The sequence below is a fragment of the Eutrigla gurnardus genome, assembly GCF_963514095.1.
Source record: "Eutrigla gurnardus genome assembly, chromosome: 20".
Lineage (NCBI taxonomy): Eukaryota > Metazoa > Chordata > Actinopteri > Perciformes > Triglidae > Eutrigla > Eutrigla gurnardus.
Genome location: NC_139931.1, coordinates 4,544,042 through 4,570,293, shown reverse-complemented (window position 1 = coordinate 4,570,293; position 26,252 = coordinate 4,544,042). Strand labels below are relative to the sequence as shown.

At 43.2% G+C, this 26,252-nt stretch overlaps 1 protein-coding gene across 2 annotated transcripts in view; it reads left to right on the top strand.

Moving 5' to 3' along the window:
* The window catches only part of LOC311030536 (protein kinase C beta type-like), a 69,573-nt gene that overhangs the window by 10,737 nt on the left and 32,584 nt on the right, over positions 1-26,252 (top strand). For both annotated transcript variants that reach the window (XM_084036338.1, XM_084036337.1), the window contains exons 3-5: positions 11,660-11,742; positions 20,367-20,478; positions 20,940-21,068. In XM_084036338.1, the coding sequence (XP_083892464.1) occupies positions 11,660-11,742; positions 20,367-20,478; positions 20,940-21,068 (324 nt within the window). The remainder of the gene's footprint in view (positions 1-11,659; positions 11,743-20,366; positions 20,479-20,939; positions 21,069-26,252) is intronic.

Sequence of the window (26,252 nt, the reverse complement as noted above, 5' to 3'; positions counted from 1 at the left end):
CGCAACTGCGCATGTGCGGCTGCAGCACGCTCCACAAATGCGGTCCTCTACTTAATATGTCCGTATGGAAACTCGTTCGGTACGCCTCCGTTCCGAACCGAGCACCCCGTACCGAAACGGTTCAATACAAATACATGTACCGTTACACCCCTAATAGATAGATAGATAGATAGATAGATAGATAGATAGATAGATAGATAGATAGATAGATAGATACTGCTGTCTCCGTCAAGAACCTAAAGGTGTGTTTTTCCACCCACATTTGCTCTCGCCACAATAACTTATGCCCCCTCTGCTTGTTTGTCCTTTAATTATTCACTTTTCCGTCACTCGTGTCCTCCATGACTGCAGGACCTCTCTGTAATTGTTGTTTGCAATGGCGGCGGTCTACGACTTGAACCCAATCTCTTGCACTCTGGGCAATTGTTTTTTCCTCGATGACGAGATGAGCTAAATGTCTAAATTGTGACTCACGCTGTGTAGGTGGACTTGCCCACCTGGATTACTAACCGTTGTTGTAGGTTTGAAAACGTTCAGTCGTATAATTTCTTGGACAAAAGGTCGTTGAGTTTCTTGGTGGGCAACAGTTCGCAGATTGAGTACTGATGTTGACTCTATTTTTAAGTGAGCCCCAACTTATACAAGCTTCAAGAGGCGCTGCTCTGCCTTTACTTAACATTTGAACATCCCTCTACATAGATGAGCAATAAACCATATTATACACGTCCAATATTTGCTACTACACAATCAGGTTTTTGAAGTTCAACAGATGTTGCTAGAAGGTTTGTTGAGGTTGTGATCATATCCTGGTCTTTGTGTCCGTGGTGTGTTTATCTCAATCAAATCTAAATAAGGGCAAATACAGTTTCCAGAGTTGCTCCACTTCTGTGTACGGTATCTGATGGAGACCAGCTAACTGTGTCACCGTTGCTCCTGAGATACTTTAACCCGTTCATCCATAGACGGTAACCTAGCAACAGGGACACCAGTCGACAGGAGAGCAGTGATCCCAGACCTCCTTTTCTGTCTCCCGCCATCTTTGTGTCTCCTTCTTTATTTTACGTCCTATGCTCTCTCTCTCTCTCTGTCATCTGTCCCTCTCCCACTTTGACCCCCGACCTCCCTCACCCCTCATTAGTTCATTAGTGTTCATTTTTTCCTCGCCAACCATTTGTCAGTTTACAAATATAACATAGTTGAGTTTGAGCATTTTGTTTAAATATTATCTTGCCTGCATATCTTTAATTTTTTTAATAAGGGACAGACAAAACAATTGTAAACAAGACTACGTTAGTTTATTGACAAAAACATGTTTATGTTTTGTGTATATTTGTGTGTGTGTGTGTGTGTGTGTGTGTGTGTGTGTGTGCGTGTGTGCGTGTGTGCGTGTGTGTGTGTGTGTGTGTGTGTGTGTGGATAGCAGGCAACCAGGCAGCACTGGTCTGTTGCCAAGCATTGAGCGGGTTGTTGTAGAATATAACCTGCTGTGCTCTTACAGTCTTTGTTTATTTTCTCCCTCTCCTATCGCACACTATCAGATTCAGAATCACAGCACACACACACACACACACACACACACACACACACACACTGCACCCAGTTTGTCTATAACCCTCTTAAATCACCTCATATGTAATTCCATACTTCCATATTTCAGTAATGCCACTTCCTTTTAATTAATTACACACACAGAGGGACAGCATAGACATCGTTACACAGCGAGTCGTTGTCTGCTGCCGTATTAATGCCCTGAATGCTCTATAGAGGAATTGGATAAAGGCAGAATAGAACGCCGCCCCTTTACGCTCCGTAATGCTTCACTTCCAAAGCGATCCAGGATTTCAAAGAAACGCCACACAAACGCTGCAAAGCACAGCGGAAGGCTTTCACAAAGTGGTCATAGATCACGTTGTAGGAACCCACAGGAGAGTTTGAGAGGTGATCGCTTCGTGTTTTTGTTTCTCCATTCAAACCCTCCAGTCAAACAACACACCCTAGAATTAAATCCATATTATTGTGTCTGCTGTGAGAGTATCTCAGCAGAAGATGGAAGTCATTATCAGACGTGTGGTGTTTGTGCCAAAGCGAGTGTCGTTATCGCTTGTATTTAGTTTATTATTTGGTATTCAAACCTGTTGGTCTCATGGACTCTCTTGTCAATATCTGCAGCTCTTCATTCTCACCCTCTGCCCCCTCTCTCCCACTCTCTCTCTCACTCGTACCACACCGCTCTCTCACTCTGAATTAATGAGGAAATCGCTGGAATCTGATTTTAAAAAAACGGCACGTTGAGAATGATTATTAAACTTGCAGCCAACGGTTAAATATACTTAATGTACAGACTTTCTTTTTGTCTTACTGTTTCTCCTTCCTACCCGTTATTGTTATTCCTTCTGCTGTCTGGACCGAAACAGCAGGTATAGTTTGTGGGGGAGTTGAGAGAGAGAGAGACGGAGAAGGAAGTGAGGGAGGAGGGCGGGAGAGAGGAGAAAAGTTGACGTGTGTGTGTGTGTGTGTGTGTGTGTGTGTGTGTGTGTGTGTGTGTGTGTGTGTGTGTGTGTGTGTGTGTGTGTGTGTGTGTGTGTGTGTGTGTGTGTGTGTGTGTGTGTGTGTGTTTTGGCTGGACGTGTTCAGGTCATACTGTGGAGGTAGATGTACTTCTGCTGCTTGGAGAGGAAACTAAGGGCCCTCCACTCACAAACAGACATCCAGTGCTTGTTACAAAGATAGGCGATGTTAATGACCGCATGCTGCTGCTTTTCAACCTCCTCGCTACTTTTCTACTGTACTAGTTGTCCTGGTGTTTTTGTAGCTGAATCAAGAACTGTCAAGTCCCAAAACCGGAACTGAAACCATTAATCAGTTAATTCATTATTCGATCGATAGATTAATCAGCAGCCACAGTACATTTTCTTTGGGGCAGTGAATTGAATATCTTTGGGTTTAAGACGGTTGGTCCACTGTTTTGGTGCAGACTGAAATATTGTTTTCACTCCCGACTAACTAAAAGTCAATGTTGACAGTTTCTCTTTTTCCCTAAAACGAAGGGGTTTTATTGCCTCAGCCTAACTTCCTGTGAAGACTTTTATTTTGAAAAGACACTTTACATGTGGAGCGTCTTGCTTTGAAGCTTTGTCCGCTGTGAGAAAGTGCCTCAACGCTCCATGTAGCTTCATCATCGGCTCAAAATGTGACCAAATACCTGCAAAGCTAACGCTAATCCACAATCACCATCAGCTGCACTTTAGCTGTTAGCATCCCAGCAGAAGAGAACAAGAGACAGAAGTTGAGTGCGATGGAGACGGAAAGTGATAAAGAACGGCGGGAGATGGAAGAATAAACCAGGGGAGAGTGGCGTTGAAGGGAAAGGACAGACAGACGGGCTCTGATGGACGGAAAACGAAGAGATGGAGTGAATGGGATGCGGTGAATGAGAGGGCGCGATGGATGAATGGGAGAGAGGATAATGGTGGAGGTGTAAGCTGGACCACGTAAAACCGTCTGGTGCCAGGATCCTCTCAGAGCGCTGGCAGAAATCGAACGGAGCGAGAAGCCAGCCAGACTGTGTAGTGTCTCCTTTCTAACGGTATGTAAGACTCTATAAGTGGTGTTCACGGGGCACCGACAGGCCTGACAACATCAGAAAGTATCTCATCACAGGCCTACTCATATTTAAGCTGCAACCGCCAGGTTCAGAGATGGGTGTTTAACCAGGAAATGAGTTGGCACATTTATTTCCAGTTCCCTCTAGAGCTCAGTGGGTTTTAACATTTGAGCAGAAGAATACAGCCAGTAAACGCTCCTCTGGTGAATACTGCAGCTTTTCCATGTCATGTAGACCATTAAACACCATCACACTGAACACTTCCTTTAACTGAACGCTGGTCATTCGTAGCCTAACGTTAGCTTTTACTTCCTCATTTGTGAAGATTGCAAAAGTAGCGTGAAGTTGTGGTTTTCATCATCCAATAATCCAAAACGTGTGACGTTTATTTGTCATATTTAACACATTTTCAAAAAATAGGGTGAGAATGAACTTCAGATGTCTCTCTTTCTACTTCTAGTCACTAACAAAGCTCTGTTAAAACACATGATTATAACTATCAATTCTTTAAAATGAAATTTTTATATATAAATGCTTTTATTTTGAAGCAGCACCTTATGAGGACTCAGAAAGCGGGTTCTCAGCTGTGCTCCAGCCCCGGGTTTTGCTCTCGTCGGGAGAGGAACCCCCACGTGGGGGAACATGATGGAGACCTGTGATGAATTGGCCCAGATTGTACCCAACATGCTTTCCTCACCTCGCTGAGATCCAAACCCAACTGGAGCCAGATCCGATTTGGAGCTTACAGACCTGACACACTTCAGATTGTCAAAGCTGCACCGTAAAGATGAGTGTAACCACAAGTCTTTTTGCTCTAGTCTTCCTTATGATTCTCCTTCTGTGGCTGGGTTGTGACTTTTCGGCTCATTTTTGACCCATTTATGGAAAAGGAATAGCAGAAATGTGACATGCTGAGCTGTTTTGGCCACTAAGGTAGTGATAGAAAGCAGACCTGCGATCCGAACACGTTCTAAATTGTCTTCAGAGGAGGGAAACGAAACAAGCCGGCATCATCGTGTGCTCGGAGCGATTCCTGAAATTAAAAAATCCCAGCGAGGCCACTTAAAAGAACAGATGGCCTCTGTTCTCTGTCACCACAACAAATGAACAAACGAAAGGGTGGAGTGGAAAAATGAATAGGATTATAGTTCTCCGATCAGAACAGGAATCCAGAAAATGCGGACATTAAAGAGAGCGCGATCGAAAAGGCTCTTTTAGTGAACGCGTAATTGACGGTTTTGTTTTGTTTACACTGTACGATCGCCAACAGGAGGTCAGTCAGCCTGCCAAGTGAAATCCTGTGTGTTTCCCCCATGAATAGACGTACTGTAACAGCTTGAAGCATGATAGATGTATAGATGGAGGAGAAGAAAAGAGAGGATGGATTGATTGATGGAAAGGAGAGAGAGAGGAGGAGTGATATGGGTGTGCTGACTCACTCCCTGACCCTTCTCACTGCTTCAACAGCGAGCATCGTGGGTATTTATACATTGGCGTAGGCTGGTCAGCCCCCTTATATAAGCCCTTACAGACACACACACACACACACACACACTCAGAGGGAGGTGCTCAAGGTGAACCCTATGTTTTGTTCACAAATATCGACTTTCTTCCTCTCGCTTTCTCTTTCTTTATCGCCGTTCGCTTCTTCTTTTTCTTCTTCTTCTCTCGTCTTCCTGCGGTTGCGTCAGTCTTTCACCGCGACGCACCGGGTCGTTTCCTCGCTGAGACCGTAGGAAGAAGCAGAAAGGAGAACTGTAGTCTGGCGCCGCCCTACCACGCCGTTTAAACACCGTGCCAGGTCTGCCAGGAGGCGGTCAGGGGGGAGATCTGATGGAGAAGTTTCTAGTCCGTCATATAGAAGTCAATGTAATTGACGTCTGTTGTGTTGATTAGCAGGCAAACAGCTGATGACGTCAGCGAGAACGCTTTGTGTCCAGAGTGCAGCTGAATTAAAATGAGAAGCTTCCACATCGTGAGGTCATTTATCCGGTTAACGAATAGAAACTCTGGAAATAAATCAAACTCAAATCGGAGATAGCGATTTGGAAATGGTGACATCATGACTGTGTGTAATACTGGGGAGACAAAGAAGACTGAAGCTTCCTTCAGCACATTTTCAATTAAAGAAGGAAATGAAGAAAATTGAAAAAAAAATTCAATAAAGCGATTAACAAACAAATAAAAGTCCTGAAGCTCCACTGAAGTCACTTGAATTACATCAGATGAAACCTCAGATCTTTCGTCATGTATGAAAACCATTAGATTGTTTGTGTTTATGATATCCAATATATATTTCAGCTATAGATCAATAAATAAGGCTAGAGAGCGTCGCCACAACGTGTGTTGTAGCATCGAAACCATTGAATCTTACAGAATCTAAATCTGGGACATCACTGTACACACATGCACACACACACACACACACACACACACACACACACACACACTTTGGCAGCTCATTAGAGGAAACAGCCGTGTACGACAGTGTTCTGCCAACATTTCATGAAGCGAATATACTGGAATGAGAAGACGGCAGAAAGAAAAGGAGAGAAGCGAGGGGAGAGAGGGAGAGAAAAGAAAATAATAAAGAGAGAAGATTTTCAAAATAACTGATCATCGTCTTAATCTGAAAGGCTGGGCCTCTAGCTGCTAGTGTTTGGTAAACCAATGACATTCAGGCGGTTGCTGGTAATTAACTTTAAACCGTCAGAAAAGTCAACCTGAATACAGCTGTGAATATGAATTATGCTTAAAGAAAACACATGAGTTGTTCCTCGTTTCGGTTCAAGACAAACAAAGGATGTATTGTCTTACGAAGATGATGCATTGTCGTTGAATCGGGAGACGTAGGTGGCGTCTGCTTGAGCCTCGCTCTTCAAGCTTTATTGACACACGGAGGACGGGACTGATTGACAACCGGGCGTTGCATAACGATGTCATGTGACTGCTGGGGAGGAAACGGGGCAACGGGGGACACTTCAAAGCCGTACGGCTGAGAAAAACAAGTTTCAAGTGGTCGTGTGTGCTTCCTGTGAAGTGTGGTGGATTTAAGATTCACACGAAGCTACATGCCAGTAAACTGCTCTAAGGTTTAAGATTACTTACAGCTTCTACAAATTGATTGAAATTGTTTCGTCTGAATTAGAATTAGATAATAACAATTGTGCGTCTGATTGGTTGGCGTCAGCTCATTTTATCAGGGTTGGATTTTCAAAAAGCAATTAGTGAATGAAATCACGAGAGCTTCAACTAAAGATTGTTTTCATTATAGATTCATCTGATGATTCTAGTCCTGATGAACGGTTGAGAAAGTGGAAAATTATCATTTCTGGAACCCAAACGCAGTGCCTTTAAATTCCAAGTCCATAACTAAAACATTCAGTTCTTTTACAGACTATAAATGTGATTTTTACTCGTGCACGTTCACTGTGACTGTCTGTGTGGAGACCTAGAATGTAAACGTCACGTGACCCACCGCAGTGGCGTGACCATGCATGCTGTGGCACGCTCGTCCCGGGGAGAAAATCACTGCTTTTGGGACACTCGGAGAACGTGTTAACACTTGTATCGTCAGAAATCTACAGAGAGAAACATAAAGAGGGGGAGAGCGATCTGCAGAAACCAGAGCAAGGAAGCATTTGTCCGTCTGATTATTGATTAATCCCTCCATAGAACCGTCACCGTAGCGGCCTGATTGATCCAGAACCCCACAGTGAAGAGAAAAGCTCCCCGTCGGCTGATAAAGGATTCCCGAGGTGCCAACCGCAGCCTGTAGTGTAACTTAACGCTCAGCCAGTGTTACAGGTCGGCCCTGCAGACACGCTATATTGGCTGCCGGTCGCTGCGGTAACCCAAGTCCTGCTCACGCACGGTGATGTAACGGAATATACCACATGAAAACAGGTGGACAGAGAAGGATTGGGCCGCGTTAGGATGGATATTTGTGTGTGTTTTTTCGCTTTTCATGGATATTTAATGTATACTATGAATAATGAAGACATGCCAGCTTGAGATCAGCACACGGGGCACCGAGAGGGCAGAGGAGGAGGAGGAGGAGGAGGAGGAGGAGGAAGAGGAGGAGATATCTATAATATCGGGATGTTGAGTTTCAGTTCAGAGCGACGCAGAACCTGATCCTGGGAGCTGGAGTTGTTGGATGCTAACAAGCATGATTAGCGTTTTTTATCTCGGTTTCTTCATCGAAAGCTGCAAAATATAAATGAATTAAATATGAAATGTGTTCGTGACGTCGTGGCTCAGCCGACCCCTTCATGAGACACAATACAAGAGAGAGGGATAATAATACACAGAAAAGGAGAACAAACGGCCCCGCGGGGCATCACAGGCCTCCAGACACACACACACACACACACACACACACACACACACACACACACACACACACGACAGGAAGTGTTTGAGGTGTGGTCGCTGCATCTGAACTTCCATTTAAATGATGTGGTGCTCAGACTCTCGGCCAGGACAGCGTCGGAGATAATTATCCAACGCTCCACAAAGAAAACTTCTCATTGCCGCTCTGTAATGTCGTCTGATGCCCCGCGGGGCTTTAACGCTCAACGCTCATGCAAATAAACAAGAAAAGGATAATAACATATTCACTAATTAGGGTGGAAGAAAACACAGATACTATCTAACAGAAATGTGCTGCAAATTCAGTTTAAACCGCCTCAAACTGTCGCGTTTAAAAATCCTTCATTATCTCAATCTGGAATCGGAGCGTTTCCCTCGGCCGTCTGTCAACGGGTCGGTCTGGCTTTGTGGGATTAGATTATGCCACCTGACTGTTTGAAGTGTGGATGAGTGCGTACTCAACCGGACGGACGGGTGAATGGGTGAGCGAGGTAATTGTGGATGAACAAGCTCTGAGTTGGTTAAATGGAGAGACGGAGGACGCTCTTCATTTCTGGCAAAATAGATTTTTGTAAAGGGGTTTTGTTTATTGTGGCTCAAGGGTCATCAAATCATTGGATAGTGTTCAGTTCCACCGTAGTGACACATCCGTGTGTGTGTGTGTGTGTGTGTGCGTGCGTGTGTGTGTTGCTTAGGGATTTGTTAGTTGCCACACTCCAAAAGAGCAGCTGCCTTGAAGCAATATGTGCACATATCTCACCATTTCTATCTCTACCTCTATTTCCTCCGCGTATTCAATCTGCCATATCACTGGAATGAGTGGGCTGTGTGTGTGTGATGGGTGTGTGTGTGTGTGTGTGTGTGTGTGTGTGTGTGTGTGTGTGTGTGTGTGTGTGTGTGTGTGTGTGTGTGTGTGTGTGTGTGTGTGTGTGTGTGTGTGTGGTATCATTTCAGTGAGTGGGTGGTGTAACCAAAGAGAGGATATTGTGTGGGAGTGAAGTACTATTGAGGTGCTCATGATTTGTGTGTGTGTGTGTGTGTGTGCGTGTGTGTGTGTGAGTCCTTGTGTTAATTATAACTCCTCCTATCAGTGCAGGTTTGACAATAGAATAGAATGAGATCCAATAGAATAGCCGATCTACAAATATGTAAATGAGACAGTAGAGGAGACATTTTTATGCCATTTTAACAGCCGTGGACGGAGGCATTATGTTCTCTCTTATGTCAAATTCTCACGAAATCTCACGATATCTCACGAAATCTCACGATATCTCACGAAATCTCACGATATCTCACGATATCTCAATAAAAACACACGTAGTGAATATATCAACATGTTCAACTCTGAAGTCCTGAAGCTTCTCCTCCATTGAAGTCACTTAAACGACGAAACATCAGATCTTTCCTCACGCTCAATTGCCACCGATACTACAACTACTACTACTACTTTGCATTAGATAAATGTGAGAGATATAAATGTGTATTCTAATTCAAAACTGTGGTTATCAAATCCCCTCATGCGTGCATCACCTGACTTCCCTCACCACCAGTTAGGTTATGCAAATACTTTAAAGTGTATGGAGGCGTATAGATATAGATATAGATATATAGAATACATGAAGCAAAGACCTATATTCACAATCTTATCAAACATAGTACAGAAATATTCGTATTAAAAGTAAGCATTAAAGGTATATTGAGTAACTCTTCGGCAGCTTGATATATTATATAATAATTACATACCATTTTAACACCAGTGATTTCAGCCTGTCTGCTGTCGGCGGTGACTATAATGAACAGTGACGTGATCTAAAAGGAAGCAGCGTATTGAATCATTTAAAAGTGCCTATTATATTTTACACGTCAGAAGGTCTGCTGGCACTCTGACATTTGAGTTTCTGTTCTCAACACTGTCGGTATTTCACATCGTGGCATTTTCAGCTTTGATGAAACGAAATATTGGCTTTGTCACATTTCCTGTGAGTAATGATCAGTTATCACCGTTCTCTCAGGCTGCAACTTCTGCTTATTTTTAATCAGTTAATTGTTTTGTTGGTAAAATGTTAAAAACAAAGAAGCCAACTTCCTAAATCCACAATTTCATCTTCAAATAGCTTCTTCAGTTTGACTAAAAGTCCAAAATCCAAAGAAAAACATCTTTTGAAATGTGAAACTGGAATGAAACAAAAGAATATTTCATGTTTTTGCTTGAAATGACTCCACTGTTTTTCCATCAGCCATCATTTAATCTGTGTATCGTCGCTCTGCTCTCCCTTATTGGAATAAAGGCGAGCAGGTTTAGCAAGATTTCATAAGCACACAGCAGAGCCATTCAAATACGCTTCATTATTCTTAGCTCGGTTACCTGCTGTCATCAAAAAAATCTGTTGTTAAGAGCATTCACAGCACTTTTCTGTACATGCACACTATGTAAATATACTCTGCGGCACAATCATGTGTGTGTGTGTGTGTGTGTGTGTGTGTGTGTGTGTGTGTGTGTGTGTGTGTGTGTGTGTGTGTGTGTGTGTGTGTGTGTGTGTGTGTGTGTGTGTGTGTGTGTGTGTGTGTGTGTGCGTGTGTGTGTGTGTGTGTGGTATTTTTAGCCTCCTCTGTTCGTCTTGCCTGTCAGTGTATCTGACGTTGATCAGGGCGGAGATGACAGGCTCGCTGTGCATCGGAGGCTTCGCGTGTTTCTGCACCGCCGATCGTCACCCGCCCGCAAAGCCAACCTCGTTACGCTTTTCATCTCGCTTAGATTGCCATCGTCCCATCTCGCCGTCGATCTGCCGCACGAAAAAAGATGACAAACACCCTGAATTTGTTGTCGATGCGGACGTTGGCAGCAAACTTTGTAAAACACCGTTAATCTGTGAATAGGACGGCGTTTTTTAGTTCTTGCTGCATACATGTGAGGGTATTTTTAACATTTCCAAGGTGCTCTTCTCCAGAGTGGCTGACAATGAGTCAATGCCGGAGTGACAATAAGAGTGTGTGGGTGATGAGACTGTACATTCACCGCCGCTCAAGCTTCTCAGGTTAAGTGAAGGCTGCTTCAGAGACGTCAAACCAGCCCCGCTTTCCTCCAGCCAGTCGCATCCAATTTAGCTCGAGCTTCGCGTCAAATTAAAAGTGCACTTGGGTGTTTGGAGAGGACGTGTGCTGATATACTTGACGTACGGACGCCGTGTTCGATGCCGCCGTGTGTCTTCGTAGAAAAAGAACAAAAGGTTTCTGTCACATTTAATAAAGAAGAAACTTCCCGTGGAAGATTAAAATCATTGCTGCTTGTTAAACTGCTATTCTCTCTCTGTAGCGTTCAGCCCAATAGAGAGGAGAAGTCCCTCCCCTTCTGGTGTCCCTCAGGGACCTCATTTAGTAAAAAGAATGTACGGGAGTCAACAGCTATAGACAAACCTTTCTTTCATCCCATTTGAATTGTGCCTATGCCTACCATGATTTGTTTTTAATGCACCAGGTTCGATATCCCCAGTCCACCTCCCGACCAATCACAGCTCTCCGTTCCACCTGTTCAGAAGCAGCTGTCTCTTATAGAACAATTAGATCCCAGCCTCTTAATCGTCACCATAAACTCATGGCTGACCACATTTGATTCCGTTGTATTGTGTTTTGTTGTTTCTCTTCTACATTAAACGCTCTCTTTCTTCTCCTCTCTCTCCACAGTGTGTTGTTTCGTGGTTCACAAGCGTTGCCATGAGTTCGTCACGTTCTCCTGTCCAGGTGCCGATAAAGGACCGGCATCAGATGTGAGTACAGATACAAGAATCCCTCTCATACCTGCACAGAGGCGTCCAGCTCAGGATCCTCCATCACTCTTTACCTTTGAGCTGCCTCCATCTTTTCTCTTGATAGTGGTCCGTCACACACTCACCGCTTCCTCTGGTGTTCACGTTTGATCGGTCCACGACTGTAACGACACCTGCAGCTGCTCAACATTGGGCACTGAGCATGATGGGAAATTAAATTACATGTTTCTGGATCCTCAATGTTCCATATTCTGTTTGGAATCACAGCGGAAAAAATGAATTGTGTGTTTCAAGTTTAACTTTATAGCATTTTTATATTAAAATATCTCTCCAAATGTTATATAAATATACCGTATGCATTAGGGGTGAGTATTGGCAAGAACCTCACGTTACGATACGTATCACGATACTTTGGTCACGATACGATACGTATCACGATATCACAATATTGTGTTATAAATAAATGAAAACTTAAAATGTACATCAGATGATATTGATCAGAGGACAAATTGAGTCAAACTATTTCATTCAAAACAGCCTCTCCATTTTATTAATTCCCATGAAATTCACTGGAATAAATATTGAATAAAATGAAAAAGGACAAAGTACTGCATTAGTCTGAAATCTAAACATGAACCTTTTTTTCTTTTTTTTATATTGTATTGGGCGGCTAAGTATTGCAATATATTGCCGTATCAATATTTTAACACACCTCTAGTATACATGTATTTTTAAGGCGCTCTAAAACGGAGACATTATTTTGTAGTTTCCTCTCTAACTTTAGCCTCGTATTGACCCACCCGTGGTTCCTAAAATAGCACCCATCTATCTCTAGCTGCTGTCTAAACTCACTTGTTCCTCTCGTTTCTCTGCTACAAGTTGTTATTCATTCTCACCATCATCTGTAACAACAGGAAGTTCTATAAGTGTCATTATCTCATCTGCTCTCTCGAGTAGTGTCTCTTTATAGTCTTAAAATGCAAACCTGCCCTCTTGCTTTTCCTATGGAGATGAAATTAGTTCCTTTTCATTTTCCTTAAAAACCCGGGGGTCTTCAAGTTAATGTCCTGAGCTCCCTCTGGAGTGAACTATCAGTCCGACTAGTACACTCAGCCTCCAGAGGAAACGCTGGTGTTGGCTCTTTGACTTCCTGTGGTGTGTTCTCTAGAACCGACAGGTCTCTGCAGTCTCTCCTCTCATCTTATTATACGTCCGCCTGTCTAACGACTCCCTCATTTATTTCACCTGAATGTTTCCCCCTCTCTTTCTGAGCACCATTTGGAAAGCCAGAAATAGCTTCTCCTTTAGTCAGAGCCAATAAATTTGTCGGGGCTGGGATCCCAAATAGATGCTTAAGCTTTCCTGAAAAATGTAATAGCTGCCAGCTCTACGAGAGTCTGGAGAAGTCCTTAAAAAACAAGTTAAAGGATGCGTTATCTGTTATTTGACCTTTAAATTACATAGAGTTGCCTGGTGTTGCAGTACAGTCGTGCTTTAGCTCATTTTCTGCCACATTTTTTGTTCATTTAAACACTTAAGGTGTTCATGACAGTTTTTACACCCAAAATATATTGTAAGTATCCTTAAGGATACATAGTTTACATCCATATTCGCTGGCTAGCAGACTTTTTCTTCTTGTCTGCCTTTTGCGGAAACGTTGCTCCGCTTTGTGCCTCACCGTCGCCACCTGTTGGTCAGTGGAATAGCAGGAAACCAACAGCAGGATGTGAATTATTCTCCGCCTTAATAAATAAATAAAAGCAGGGACTCACTCGTGAGCACATAGCTTTTAAATTGGGAGCCTATGTGCTTTACCAACCATTTGAAGTGTTTTTCTTGCTCTTTATTTCATTTTCTACATTTGAATTTCACGTACATTCTGGTATTTTTCAGCCTGTCCTATTTCCTGCTCAGTTATGCATTCGCCTCGATCCACTATGATCCGACGTTACCGTTAGCGGAGCGAGTCGGTCGACCGTCCCAGGTTTCCATGATTCATGTAGAAATCATGTTTATTGGTAAAACTGTGGGAGGCTGCTTCTCCTGGTATTAGTTGGCCTTTTTAAAAACCAGCAGATAACCTTTTTCTTCAGATGTCATTACTACCTCTGAATACCCCCCTTCCTCTTCTTCTATATTTGGCGTACATTTGACTCTCCTCTCCATGAATCTTCCTCTCTTCCAGTCTATTCTGTACACCCGCTATTTAAATGCCACTCCACCCAGGGGGGCCCTGCTCTTAATTACGGGGCCTCGCCACCCCCGCCATGTCATCTCCTTAATGAGTTCATGCTCTTACGACCTCTGTTCCTGCACAGTGGGAATGTAGGGTATCTCCAAAGTAGCTGCACATTTAAATATAGGAGACAGGGAGACAGGTAGCCCGGCTCGCGGTGCTCCACTGGTCCTGTCGTCTCAGATATAATAATGTTTGGTAGTTACCTGAGAAGATGGAGAGAAGGAGGGGATTTGAACAATTCTCTGGAGAAGAAAGGCATCACAGATATTTTTATATTCGCTCCTTGATCACAAAAGTGTTTTCCTTGTTTTTCCTCAAGATCATAAACATCTTGTATTTCTAATTAAAGAACATTATCAATATCCAAATGATCACTGAGGCAGATCCTTATCAATAGTGTCAATATAAAGCCATAATGGTATAACAGTAATTTGCTCAAATGCTTAACGGATTGAAAGAAGTTGTTTTTATCTGGGTTTTGTTTGAAAGATACAATTTTGTATTATTTTCCAACCTAATAGAGAATTCATTGAGACAATAATCGGCAGATTAGTCAATAACAATATTTAAAATAAGCATTATTTGCACGCCTACGTCAGTGCTATGAAAGGGTTTTTATCCACGTGAGAATAAAACGACTCCTCAGGCAACAATCCAGAGTCTGATAACGTTCTTTGTGGGTCACTCCGAGCAACAACAGAGCAGGAGATGCTGTTGAAGGACACCAGATAGATGCAGCTTTAGAGGAAGAGAAAAGAGATTTATTCTCCACAATCAGGATTGTTGTCTCACTGTCTGCAGCGATCAGTCCACCACTCCTTCTGCCCCCCCCCCTTCTCCCTCCGTCATCTATGTATGTTTAAAAGAAGAAGTCAATTATAGATCTGGGTTAATAGAATGGGTTCCCTGTGGGAGAAGGTCGAGGGATGAGATCCTCTAATGAAACCTACATTTCATGCACCTCTTCTTCCCTCCTTCATGCACAGTCGGCTGATGCTATAGAAGTCAGTGTGTGTGTGTGTGTGTGTGTGTGTGTGTGTGTGTGTGTGTGTGTGTGTGTGTGTGTTTGCTACTACGATACCTACACAAGGAAAGCACAGCTACAACAGGATCTAAATGTGGAAGACGGTGAGATTGGATCGATGATGAGGGATATGTTTATTTCCCACTGGTGCTGGAATTCCTTAAATATATCTTCCAGATAGAAAAGTCGGGTCAAGCCGAGTGATTATTTATACACAGATTTTACTTAACTGTACAGCATACGAATGTAGGAAATTATTTTCCACCATTTTTGGTGTTTTCTTCATTTCTAAGGAATATTCTGAATGCAGGTTCATCTCAGAGCTGATCTCAGGGATGTGGCAGCGCAGCTCGTTAACACGCATGTCAATGGGGTTTTAGTGAGGAGTGCTTTCTTTCTGTACGCGTATTTGGGAGCACGACGAGGAGCTAATCAGCACATGTGATTTCACAGAAAGCGGGAGAACGTTACGCATCTTTTTAAATCAAAGCATGCGTGTGTGTGTGTGTTTTTGAACCTTCATTTCCCGTCTTGTTTTTCTCAACAAATTGCAGAACACGAATGATTATTTTCGAGCGTTCAACGTTGTTATTTATTGAAGTACTTCTTGAAATTGTTCTTGTTATTAAGAGCAAAGAAAAAGGCGTGTTTGCCGGGAACAAACATTGAACTGCAGTTGGCAATTTTCACAAATAGAGGTGTATTAATGACGCAGACACACTTCTTCATGGTTGGACTTGATTTTTTTCCGTTTTCACGCTAAAACAACTGAAAATGTGATTGTTTTGCTATAGGACATAATTAGAGTAGTACTTGCATTTTTAGATATGATGATATTTGTAACAGTATGTGTGGACCAGATGGTTCTAAAGCACGCTGAGAGAGGAGAGACGGAGAGGTTGTGATCAGCATATGGAGGAAGGAGAGGATTCAGGGTGTGAGGATGAAAACCACCTCCTCTTCCCTCCTTTTCTCCTGTTTGTTCTCCATTTACTCTCCACAGCTCTTGTGATGTAATTAATCCCCTTTTTTACAGCAGCGATTGTTTTGCATATCTCCCCCCAATCAACAAGAAATCCTTTCGACTAATAGTCTCTCACACAGAAACACTTACCCGCTCCCAGAGGAAGAATTAGGAGCCTGAAGGGGGATAAACACAATGGCACTGCATTTGTTTTATTGATCACAGCGAAGGCAGCTCCTGCAGCCTCGCTGATATTACATTGTTGTGTAATGTGGGTCTGCCAGTGAATCAGAGTGGGTGGGAAGACTCTCAGATGTGATTTAAAAGTGGAGCTCCACATCCAGGTCTGAGCCCGAGTCCACGCACTGCATTGTTTTTGAGGAATGCTAATGCTAAGTGGGCTAAAAACCGATAAATGTATGCTGTGGGGAGAGGAGAGGAGGCGGTGTGATTAGAGGGCGTTATTTTCTTTTTTATTTCATGACGTATACGTCCCAAGTGGTCAGCCGTCTCAGAGCTGGCCTTGCAGGATATTTTAAAATGACGGCACGTTGAGCCATATTCATGCATGAAATGCAGATTTTTATATAAATTTGGGAAGAACACGAGCATTGACTGCTTTTAATCACATTACAGACATATCATTTCGATAAAAGCTTTAAAAAAAACACTTAAATGTACAGCGAGACTTCAAAAGAAGTGCCTGGTTGTTACTCAAAGTACTTTTTTGTGTCTTTTTTGTGTCTTTTTTAGCAAAGCAACACTCTGATGAAGTGTCATAGTTTCATTTATTTAGTAAATGTGTTTCATATCATCAGACAGCATGAAGGGAGCTAAATAGACACTGGAACGTTTAAAGCCCAAATATTACATCGTTAGCAGTTCAAGTACTGATTATTTTTTCTGAGACATAATGAAACCTTTTCTCAATTTAATGTTAGAAAAAGCATCACACCATCATTAACATTTAGTAAATGCAACAGCCAAGGATGTTCTATTAGGGCTGAACCATTTAAAATACAACTAATCATGATCATTTTACTGATATTTAATTAAAATGATAATTTTTTTGTCATTTTAATGGTAAAACATGTGATTACGGTGTCATTTTTGCAGAGATTTGTAGCAAACAAATGTGTTTTCTGAAGGATGTAGAATATGAAGTGCAGGCCAGAACACTGTGTTCAAATGGTACGTAATTGTGTGGCGCCTCATTTACTTTCACAAAAGACAAATAATCAAAACCGAGCAGAGATTCTCACTCCGTACAGAAGATGATGGTTGTCAGAAAGTCGGCGAGGATCGACTCGAGAAGAGCGAGCGGACCGAAGACAAAAAAATCAATATGAGAAAAAAAATCCAAATAGTTTTTATGTCAGTGACTCTCTGTTGTCTGCTGTGAACCTGCCTGTCTGCCTGCCACACACAGCGTTATGAATGACATGACAGGGTGTGTGTGTGTGTGTGTGTGTGTGTGTGTGTGTGTGTGTGTGTGTGTGTGTGTGTGTGTGTGTGTGTGTGTGTGTGTGTGTGTGTGTGTGTGTGTGTGTGTGTGTGTGTGTGTGTGTGTGGAGGGGAGTTGACTGATGTTGTTCGCAGGGAAAATGATAGACAGCAGTGCATTTAAACCAAAACAAAAGAAATGAGCGAGTGAGAGAAAACTGTCAAAACAGTGTGTGTGTGTGTGTGTGTGTGTGTGTGTGTGTGTGTGTGTGTGTGTGTGTGTGTGTGTGTGTGTGTGTGTCTGTGTCTGTGTCTGTGTCTGTGTACACTGACTAATAGCAGCTTTGGCACCGTGTGCTGATGTTACGAACGGCCTTTCCGGTTTGAACACCCAGCAACACAACATACGGCGTCGCCGGTCCGAGCGCCACCACACCATCTGCTTTTAATTAGCGGCGTCTCGCCGAGAGAAACAAACACGGGGATGAAACTGTGTGAAAAAGTTGGCAACAAGCAGGCAGGAAAAACAGTAAAATGTCAAGTGCACACGGGCCCCAGTGGGAAGTAATAAAACACTACAAAGCCTATAAGCAGCACCTTTCAGACGTCACATTGTCTTGAATTCAAAAGGAACCTGTGGCGTTTCCAGCTGCTGAATCACACAGAGGACGTCCCTGGACTCGTCTATATCTGTATTGATCACGCTGTGTGGAAGGACTGATTCATATTCAATCTCTCAGCTTCAAGGCAGATTTACTGATGACCCTGTGACACCGTGGCTGGCGTGTTTTATTTTAGCCGTGTCAGCATCGTGGCTTTAATCCAGCCGGGAATATATCAATAACTACTGGATGCATTGCTGTGAGATTTTGGCATTTATGGCCATCAGAAGATAAATCCTGCTGACTTTAGCGGTCGCCGGCTCTTAGCTCCGCCCCCCATCGCCAGCGTGTTTGTTCTAGTGTCGACCTCAACTATTGGATGGACTGCCATAAATATGTGGTACAGACATTCATGTCCCCCTTGGGATGAATAATTAACTCTCGGGAAACCCAGATCAATTACTCACTCCTCACGTCAGAATTTTAATTAGTGCAATTCTTTTCAAGGTCTCAGTGCCGTAAACTGGCGATATTTCAAATGGCCAGAAGGGGGCGACTTCTCTCGTTTCATATAGAAGTCCTGAAAGAAACAAGATGATTTCTTTCTTGATTTATTATCTCAGAAAACATGAGTTAATGGTCGTTATTGCTAATTCTTCTTTAATACAGCTTGATGTCCATTTAGAGTAGAATAGACAATAAAGCATCTCATGCTTATATTATTTTTTATGATATTGTTCGTTAATGCCCCGGAGTGCAGATTGAGAATTCAAGAATTTTAAATAATTTTATAAAAGACAGAGATTTGATGTAAACATCTCATTTTTGACATAAAACTAAAGATAAATGAACTAACAAGGGAATCCAGAATTAAAACGAGAACAACTTTTCACTTCAGTTTCAATAATGCCTGCTTTTAAAACAAGTGAAAGAATCTGAGAATATTTCTTACTTTTTATTTGTTTTGTGTGTTTAAAATAAAGTTTAAACTGTCTTCATTCTAGGAGACACACATGTCTAAAAAAGTCCGGAAACAAGTCAAAGCCGATTGAAGCTCTCCTTACGTTTGTTCACTTTGTTTGAGACGTTTTTAGGATTTAATTATAGACGGAAACAACTTGGTCTTTTCAACATTGATGATCAAGACTAACATTCTTCATTTCTTGAGGGCAAAACCTTTTCACAGGGGGGGTCACAGGTGGTCTAACAAGTCCCCATTCACCATTTTCTTTCTACTGCTTTTATTGCCTTTTTGTTTTCTGATCAAGTCTTGAATTTTCAACGTGGATTCCTTTAATCATCTGTGTTCGTTAAGAATCTAGCGGCGGCTCTCGTCTGCTGCTGCTTGTCGCTGCAGCAGCACAATGTTCTCTTGTTTCTCAGAAGAACAAAAAAACAAGCCGGAGGTGGTCCCGTCCTTGAGAGACACACACACACACACACACACACACACAGTGGTGCATAGAAACGCACACTCCTACGCACAGGGCGATCACAGTCAGACGCACAATCAATCAGACTTAATAAGCACACACACACACACTTGTGAAGACACCGTAGGGGAAGCTGGGTATTATTCATGGGCTTCATTTCCAGGACAGGTGAGCAGGAACGGAAGAAATCAATCGCCTCATTTTTCTGGCTCACGAGGTGAAAAGACACAAACAAGCACACGTCAAAGAAATCTGTCTGCACACACCAAAGACGTGAGGACGCTACCTGAACACGTTTGCACCATTAAGATCAGCATCATTAGTGAATTGCATGTTTGGATCCCCTCTGCAGAAATATTTAAACTCCCACATCGAAGCCTCTTCACGGCTCAACCTGGATCCACTCAGGTGGTGGATGTTGTCACCGCCGCTGGGTTCAGGTTGCTGGATGTGTGTGTGTGTGTGTTTTAACCACTGAAACTGCCTACCGAGCCATGGTTGCAGGTGTCACACACAGACACACACACACACACACACACACACACACACCAGACAGAAATAGCCTGACCTGGTTACGCCTGCGTTCCAAGTCTTCATAAAAGAGGAATTGGTACCTGAATTTCCTCTTCTCAATCTCAATCAAGTGGATAATCAGCTTAAAACAGAAACAATTCACCACACACACACACACACACACACACACAGATGCACAGATGGCAAACAGACAACCCACCAGACAGGATTTCATCATCACCCTCCGCCACGTTTCCTTCCATCTGATTTGACTGAGAAGAAGACAGGAAATGTGACGGATGGTAGATTTGAATGATTAATAAGACAATCCCCCTGCCTTCTTTCTCTTACTCACTTCGTTTCTTACCAACTTGCTGACTGAATTGCCGTCTCCCCTTCCTTCCAGGACCCGAGGGCGAAGCACAAGTTTAAGATCCACACCTACTCCAGCCCGACCTTCTGCGACCACTGTGGCTCTCTGCTGTACGGCCTCCTCCACCAGGGCATGCGATGTGACCGTACGTCCTCCCGGCCACAAACACCTACTCACATGTGTAGTCGAGCTGCTTTTTGGGATCCCCATTAGCTCGACCCATCCCTGGGGTCTGCATTTAAAAGCATTAGCAACACATTTGAACAATTCAGTCAACACAAATGGCAAAGATAGGACATACATTAGAGAATATCATTAATATGCATGAATATAAGATGAACAACTCATCAGGAAAACACAAATCCCATAAGAGCAGAGCGTCCCTACAAACATGAAGGTGTTTCCTTATTTGCTTTTTAGACATTGATTTATGTGTTAATGTAGTCGGTAACCATAGCAACTCTAAGTTTTCATCGCTCTATATACCTCTGAGGGGTGTGTGTGTGTGTGTGTGTGTGTGTGTGTGTGTGTGTGTGTGTGTGTGTGTGTGTGTGTGTGTGTGTGTGTGTGTGTGTGTGTGTGTGTGTGTGTGTGTCTTCCTTCCAGACTGTATGATGAACATCCATAAGCGCTGTGTGGCCAACGTGCCGAGTCTGTGTGGGACGGACCACACTGAGAGGAGAGGTCGCCTCCAGATCACCGCTGAGGTCAAGACCAACGTACTCACTGTCACCAGTAAGTGTAGCACACACACACACACACACACACACACACACACACACACACACTTGCCTAGACAACAGTGGTCACTGTTCTCCCTCTGCTGGCAGACTTGACAGATCGTAGTTTGCATTGAAACACACAACCAAACACCATTTCCTGTTTTTTTTTCTCTTTTCCACCAGTGAAAATAATTTTTTGTTCATTGCCCCAAAAATTTTTTTCCTGCACTGCTTAATGTTTTATCTAAAACATTTTTTTTAAATGTAACAAAAATGAATATTGATAAATTATAGTGAGCTGTGTTGCCGTCTACTTTCTAGTTAAACTGTAGTGCCTTATCTTCCCTGCAGGTGGCAGCAGAGGATTACATTAGCTTTTCTCTGCCCCTTCTAACTCATTACAGCTGAGCCTCAATCATAGAATCACCTTTTGACTGAAATGAGTCTTCTCTTTTATTCCGTGTCGTCTGGAATTAAAACAAATTGATGCTTTTGTGCTACATTAGTAGGATTCCCATGAATACATCGGCTGTTGTAGAGTAACCCCCACCATATCAAATTAAAATACACAGTTAATTACATAGCCGTAATCTTAGTCATTTTAATGTGAATGTGGGGATTACCCAGTCTACATAAACCTGCTCCAACACCATTGCTAGTTGATTTATTTTAGCTACTTAACCACTGGAAATGAATTACTCATTCAATATATCTTAAAGGAAACTTGAGCCTTGAGCGTTCCTGTTTAAAATAAAACAAAAATAAAAGACATGCTTGATTCCTCTGGGATCGGATGGCATATATAATCAATATCAAATGAAAAAAATGAATAAAATCACTCCTGACGACCGCTGAAATGGTTTTTAAATCCTAAAAAGAGACTAAACATTTGGATGAGCCTATTCCTGCATGTAAAAGCATCCCCCCCTCACGATGGCTCGCTGGGTTCTTCTCTCTCTTCCTCTCTCTTCCTGGTTCCCACGCTCACAGACTGATCATTAGCTGGGATTTACAGTGGGTGATGATAAGAGAGTAAAGGCCTCACAAGTGCTACACCATACAATAAAACAGAGAGGAAGCGTAGAAACCGACAGCTCATGTTCTCTAAGGATTGTATTTTCAATACTTTGCATTTGAAGTAGCATTTTTTGATCTGCTGCTCGATGGATGCATATCCCATATACATTTATTTATTTTATCCTTTATTCACGTTGAGATCTCGACGCGTCTCGACCAGAGAGGATGACTCAGCGAAGGTTAAAGCAGCTCTTCTTGTGCAGAGAGATGTTGTGTGACCGTCCTGATCGCAGGCCAGCTGTGACAAAATCCTCCCCTCATTTCCCTGGTGGTGATGCTCGACAGGCAATAATAAGAGGCGTAGTACTCCTCTCTGTCCACAGGGGTCAGTGTGGAGCCACCAGAAGCTTCCTCCCTCATTGCAGTGAGGTGGAGAAAAAAAGAGAAAAAAAAATAACACCAGAACCACTTTTGGAATTATTCTCCGGCTTAGCGCAGCAGCAGCTGGCAGAAATGGCCGCCGCACGGAGAAATGCGCCGGCGCTCTGGATTTAATCAAAGCGATTGACATGGGTGTAAAGTGACACTTTATTGATCCCTTCTGAGTGACCTCCCTCCCCTTTCACCGGCGGATCGGAGCTCAGGGTCGGAGGCAGAGCAGCGCCCGCGGAGATGCAGAATCAGTATCTAGCTCAAGGACACTCCAGCAGAAGGGGGGGGGGGTGGGGGGGGGGGGGGGTGCAGTGGGACGTGGGATTGGGGCCATGAAAGGTGCCCCCTTCCTTTGGCACTGCACATTCTGCCTAATGGCTTTATAGCTGCTCTGAAAGGCAGGGTGAAAAAACACAGAGAAGGGGTGAGAACCCATAATTGTTTAAATATGGGGGATAACGCTGCACTTTTTCAGTCTCTCCTAGAAGGCACTCGGAGTGTTTCGGACTGCTGTTCTCATGAAAATCAGACTAAAACGGACACATCAAGCATTCAGAACGGCCTTAAGAATATAAGACATAAAAGTCCATAAGTGAACTCAAACACTTTACATTCATGCCAACACCACAGGACACCTTTATAGTGGACTCAGCTTTTTTTTTTAGTTGATGTTTAAAGGACCCTGATCCTACACCAGAGCCTGGTAAGCAGACTTTTATTCAAATTGAGAAAGGAATGTTGGAGCAGTGGACTTTTTTTATATTCAGGGGCTAATGTCGGGGCTCAGAGATGTATGCTTTCCCCAAAAGTCGAGATAAAGGTTTTGATCCTGCTTTTGATTGAATCATGAAATGGTTTAATATCAGTTAGTAGCCCTCATACAAGCATGGCTCCCCAAGCCAGCATTTAGTTGGTACATTTCCTCAAAAAACCTAGTTTATCCTAAATAAACAGGCAGGTTAAAGACAACTGAATATGTCGCGCTGTAGAAACAGAACAGATGAGTTAGCGTGCAGACTGTCTCGTCATTTTCTTAAGGTGTGAACCACGGAGGGGGGGGGAAGTGGGGTTTAGTCACCGTGGCAACGAGACGGAGCCAAAAACAAATTCAGTCCCCGAAGTACCGGTACACCTAAAACGAACCTGTTGGCAACACATGCAAGAACACAGTCGCTGTAGTGAACAGCAGGTCAACATCTGTCTAGTTAGCCCCATTAATCCATCTAATCTCCCATGGGGGGGGGGGGGGGATGGTGGCACCCGTACAAAGAAGCTGAACATGTAAATGTGCTGGGCATGACTGTGGAGATGAAATGATGTGGAACTAATTGTGCAGCACGTGTATATATATTTATATATATATATATATATATATATATATATATATATAAGCAAGCAGCGGTTGGACAGAACATGAGAATGTGGACTCGGACTCGGAGACTCGTGAAAAAGGTGCACTGCCAACACCCACGCTGCTGTGCACATCCAGTATTCTGCTGCTACTGCACTCTCATCTCCACTCGCCCTCCCTGTAGATACATGCGTTATCTCTCTCTCACACACACACACACACACACACATTCGTGCTCTTTGCAATTAGCACATACTGTATGAAAGCGTGCACAGTCAGGTGCACACCTGTGTGTTTATGCACAACCCCATCTATTTACTGTACGTGTCCTGTGAGACCGTTTGGCGTGCTACCCTCTTTATAGCTCCACCAGTATTTGATGGTCACTTTAACAGGCGTCATCTAATATTTATCGAGCTGCTCCGCTGAGGGTTTAATGCCGGCCGGCGGGTCTGCGCTGTGGTTAACCTCTCGGAGCTTTAGCGTAACAAGGAAACCTCATTTCTCCCGACGTGTTGAGGTTTTCCTCGCGCTGCGAGCTCGCCGGGAAGCTCTCCCTTCGGGTCATGGGTTTTCAGAGGATGTGTTTTCCTCGGGAGCTCGGAGAGCTTTGCATCTCAATAGTTAATCGTAAATTATTGCAAAAAGTGTGTTTGTTTTTTTAGCCACTGAGGATCAGCGTTGGGACATAAATCTGAATAATTTTACTCAAAATGTCCACCTGCAGTTCCTCTTCATTCACCTCCTCGTGCTCCTTTTTTTAAATGTATTTATATTTTTTTTTAGAGAGAGAGTAAACTACAAGTGTGACCTTTCTCCGTGTAAGTGACCCGCTAAATTTGAGATACCCAGAGACGTGGTTTTAGGTTTCTACACTTGCAGGTGGATCTCTGGGCACCAGGCAGCGTCCTTAAAAGGTCATAAATGAGTAATGTCACTTATGTTGGGGGGAGGGGGGGTGGACCTGAGCCCCGGACTTGAACCGGCGAGTCGGTCAAACCTAAACGCCTCCATCACACATCCCACCTCCGCTTACTGTGGCCTCCTCAGCCATTCTTCTATCTGTCACAGAGCGGAGTTATTGAGTTATACAAGCTAAGTACTTTGTGCTCTGTGTGTGTGTGTGTGTGTGTGTGTGTGTGTGTGTGTGTGTGTGTGTGTGTGTGTGTGTGTGTGTGTGTGTGTGTGTGTGTGTGTTTGTTTGTTCGTGTGTGAGTGTTTCCCTAGCGAGCAGCCTAAGACACAGCAGCACTGCTTCCTGTAATTGGATGTGACCTCACAACTTGACCAGCAACAATAATTGTGCACACACACACAGAACTGCACACACACACACACACACACACACACACACGCCTCCCAACCGCAGGGGGACGTTACGCCACCGGAATGCAATTACAGCCCAATAACACACACGGGCCACAAAAGAAGGATTAGTGTTGGAACTTGCAACCTTGGTCTGTCTACACGGTCATTACAGACAGATCTGGCAACCTCGAGGCGTTAACCCCCAGTACAACTCTGGTGGGGGGGGGCACTCGTCATATTCACACGTTCATATAAGGAGTGACAGTAACACCTGGCAACCTGCTAAAAAAAGAAGAGGGTTGGAATACATATTGATGAGTTAGCAGCTCAGCCATTAGCCCAGCATGTAATGTGCAGAAGTGGAATCTAAATAGCAGTGAGTGGTGATTAATGATCGTTGTGCTGCTCTTATGGCTTTTAAGGAAAATGGCTCCATGACATGGAGTTTATATAAGAAGAGGTTTGAAGCCTTGGCCTTCACCACTAAAACTGTTAAATGAACTTTAATGAACTGAAAACACTGTGTGAAAAGGTTAAAGTCGTAAACATGGACGCTTACTAGCTGTATTAGCTGTCAATCACAAGGTAGCCCCGCCCCCCCCTCAAGAGTACCCTGCTTTATTGTCTATTTTACTCTAAATGGCGCCATAAAAGATGTGAGATTAGCAATTAAGACCATAAACTGGTGTTTACTGTGTTTGCTGAGATAATAAATCAAGTGAGAAGTAGGTTCCCTTCTGGCTGTTAGAGATGATGGAGCTTCACTTTTCAGACCTGGAGGTTTCAGAGCAGGACGTTCGTAAATTAAGCCCCACAGATATGAAGAGCAGGTGGCGCCGCCTTGAAAAGTTAAGAAAATAACACTTTTGATGATTAAATGTAAAAGGTGTTGCATTTTTATTATTTTAGAAGGTGGCGGAAGTTTATGATATTTTCAGGTAAATCAAATGATGACTCTGATCCGCTCCTGTGTTTCTTTCCGTCTCAGTTTTTCGTATTTTTCTTATGTACTTTTTTTAACCATTTCCAATTCGATCAATCAAAAAATGTCATTGTGCCTTATTCTTACATGAAATCAAATTGAAACTC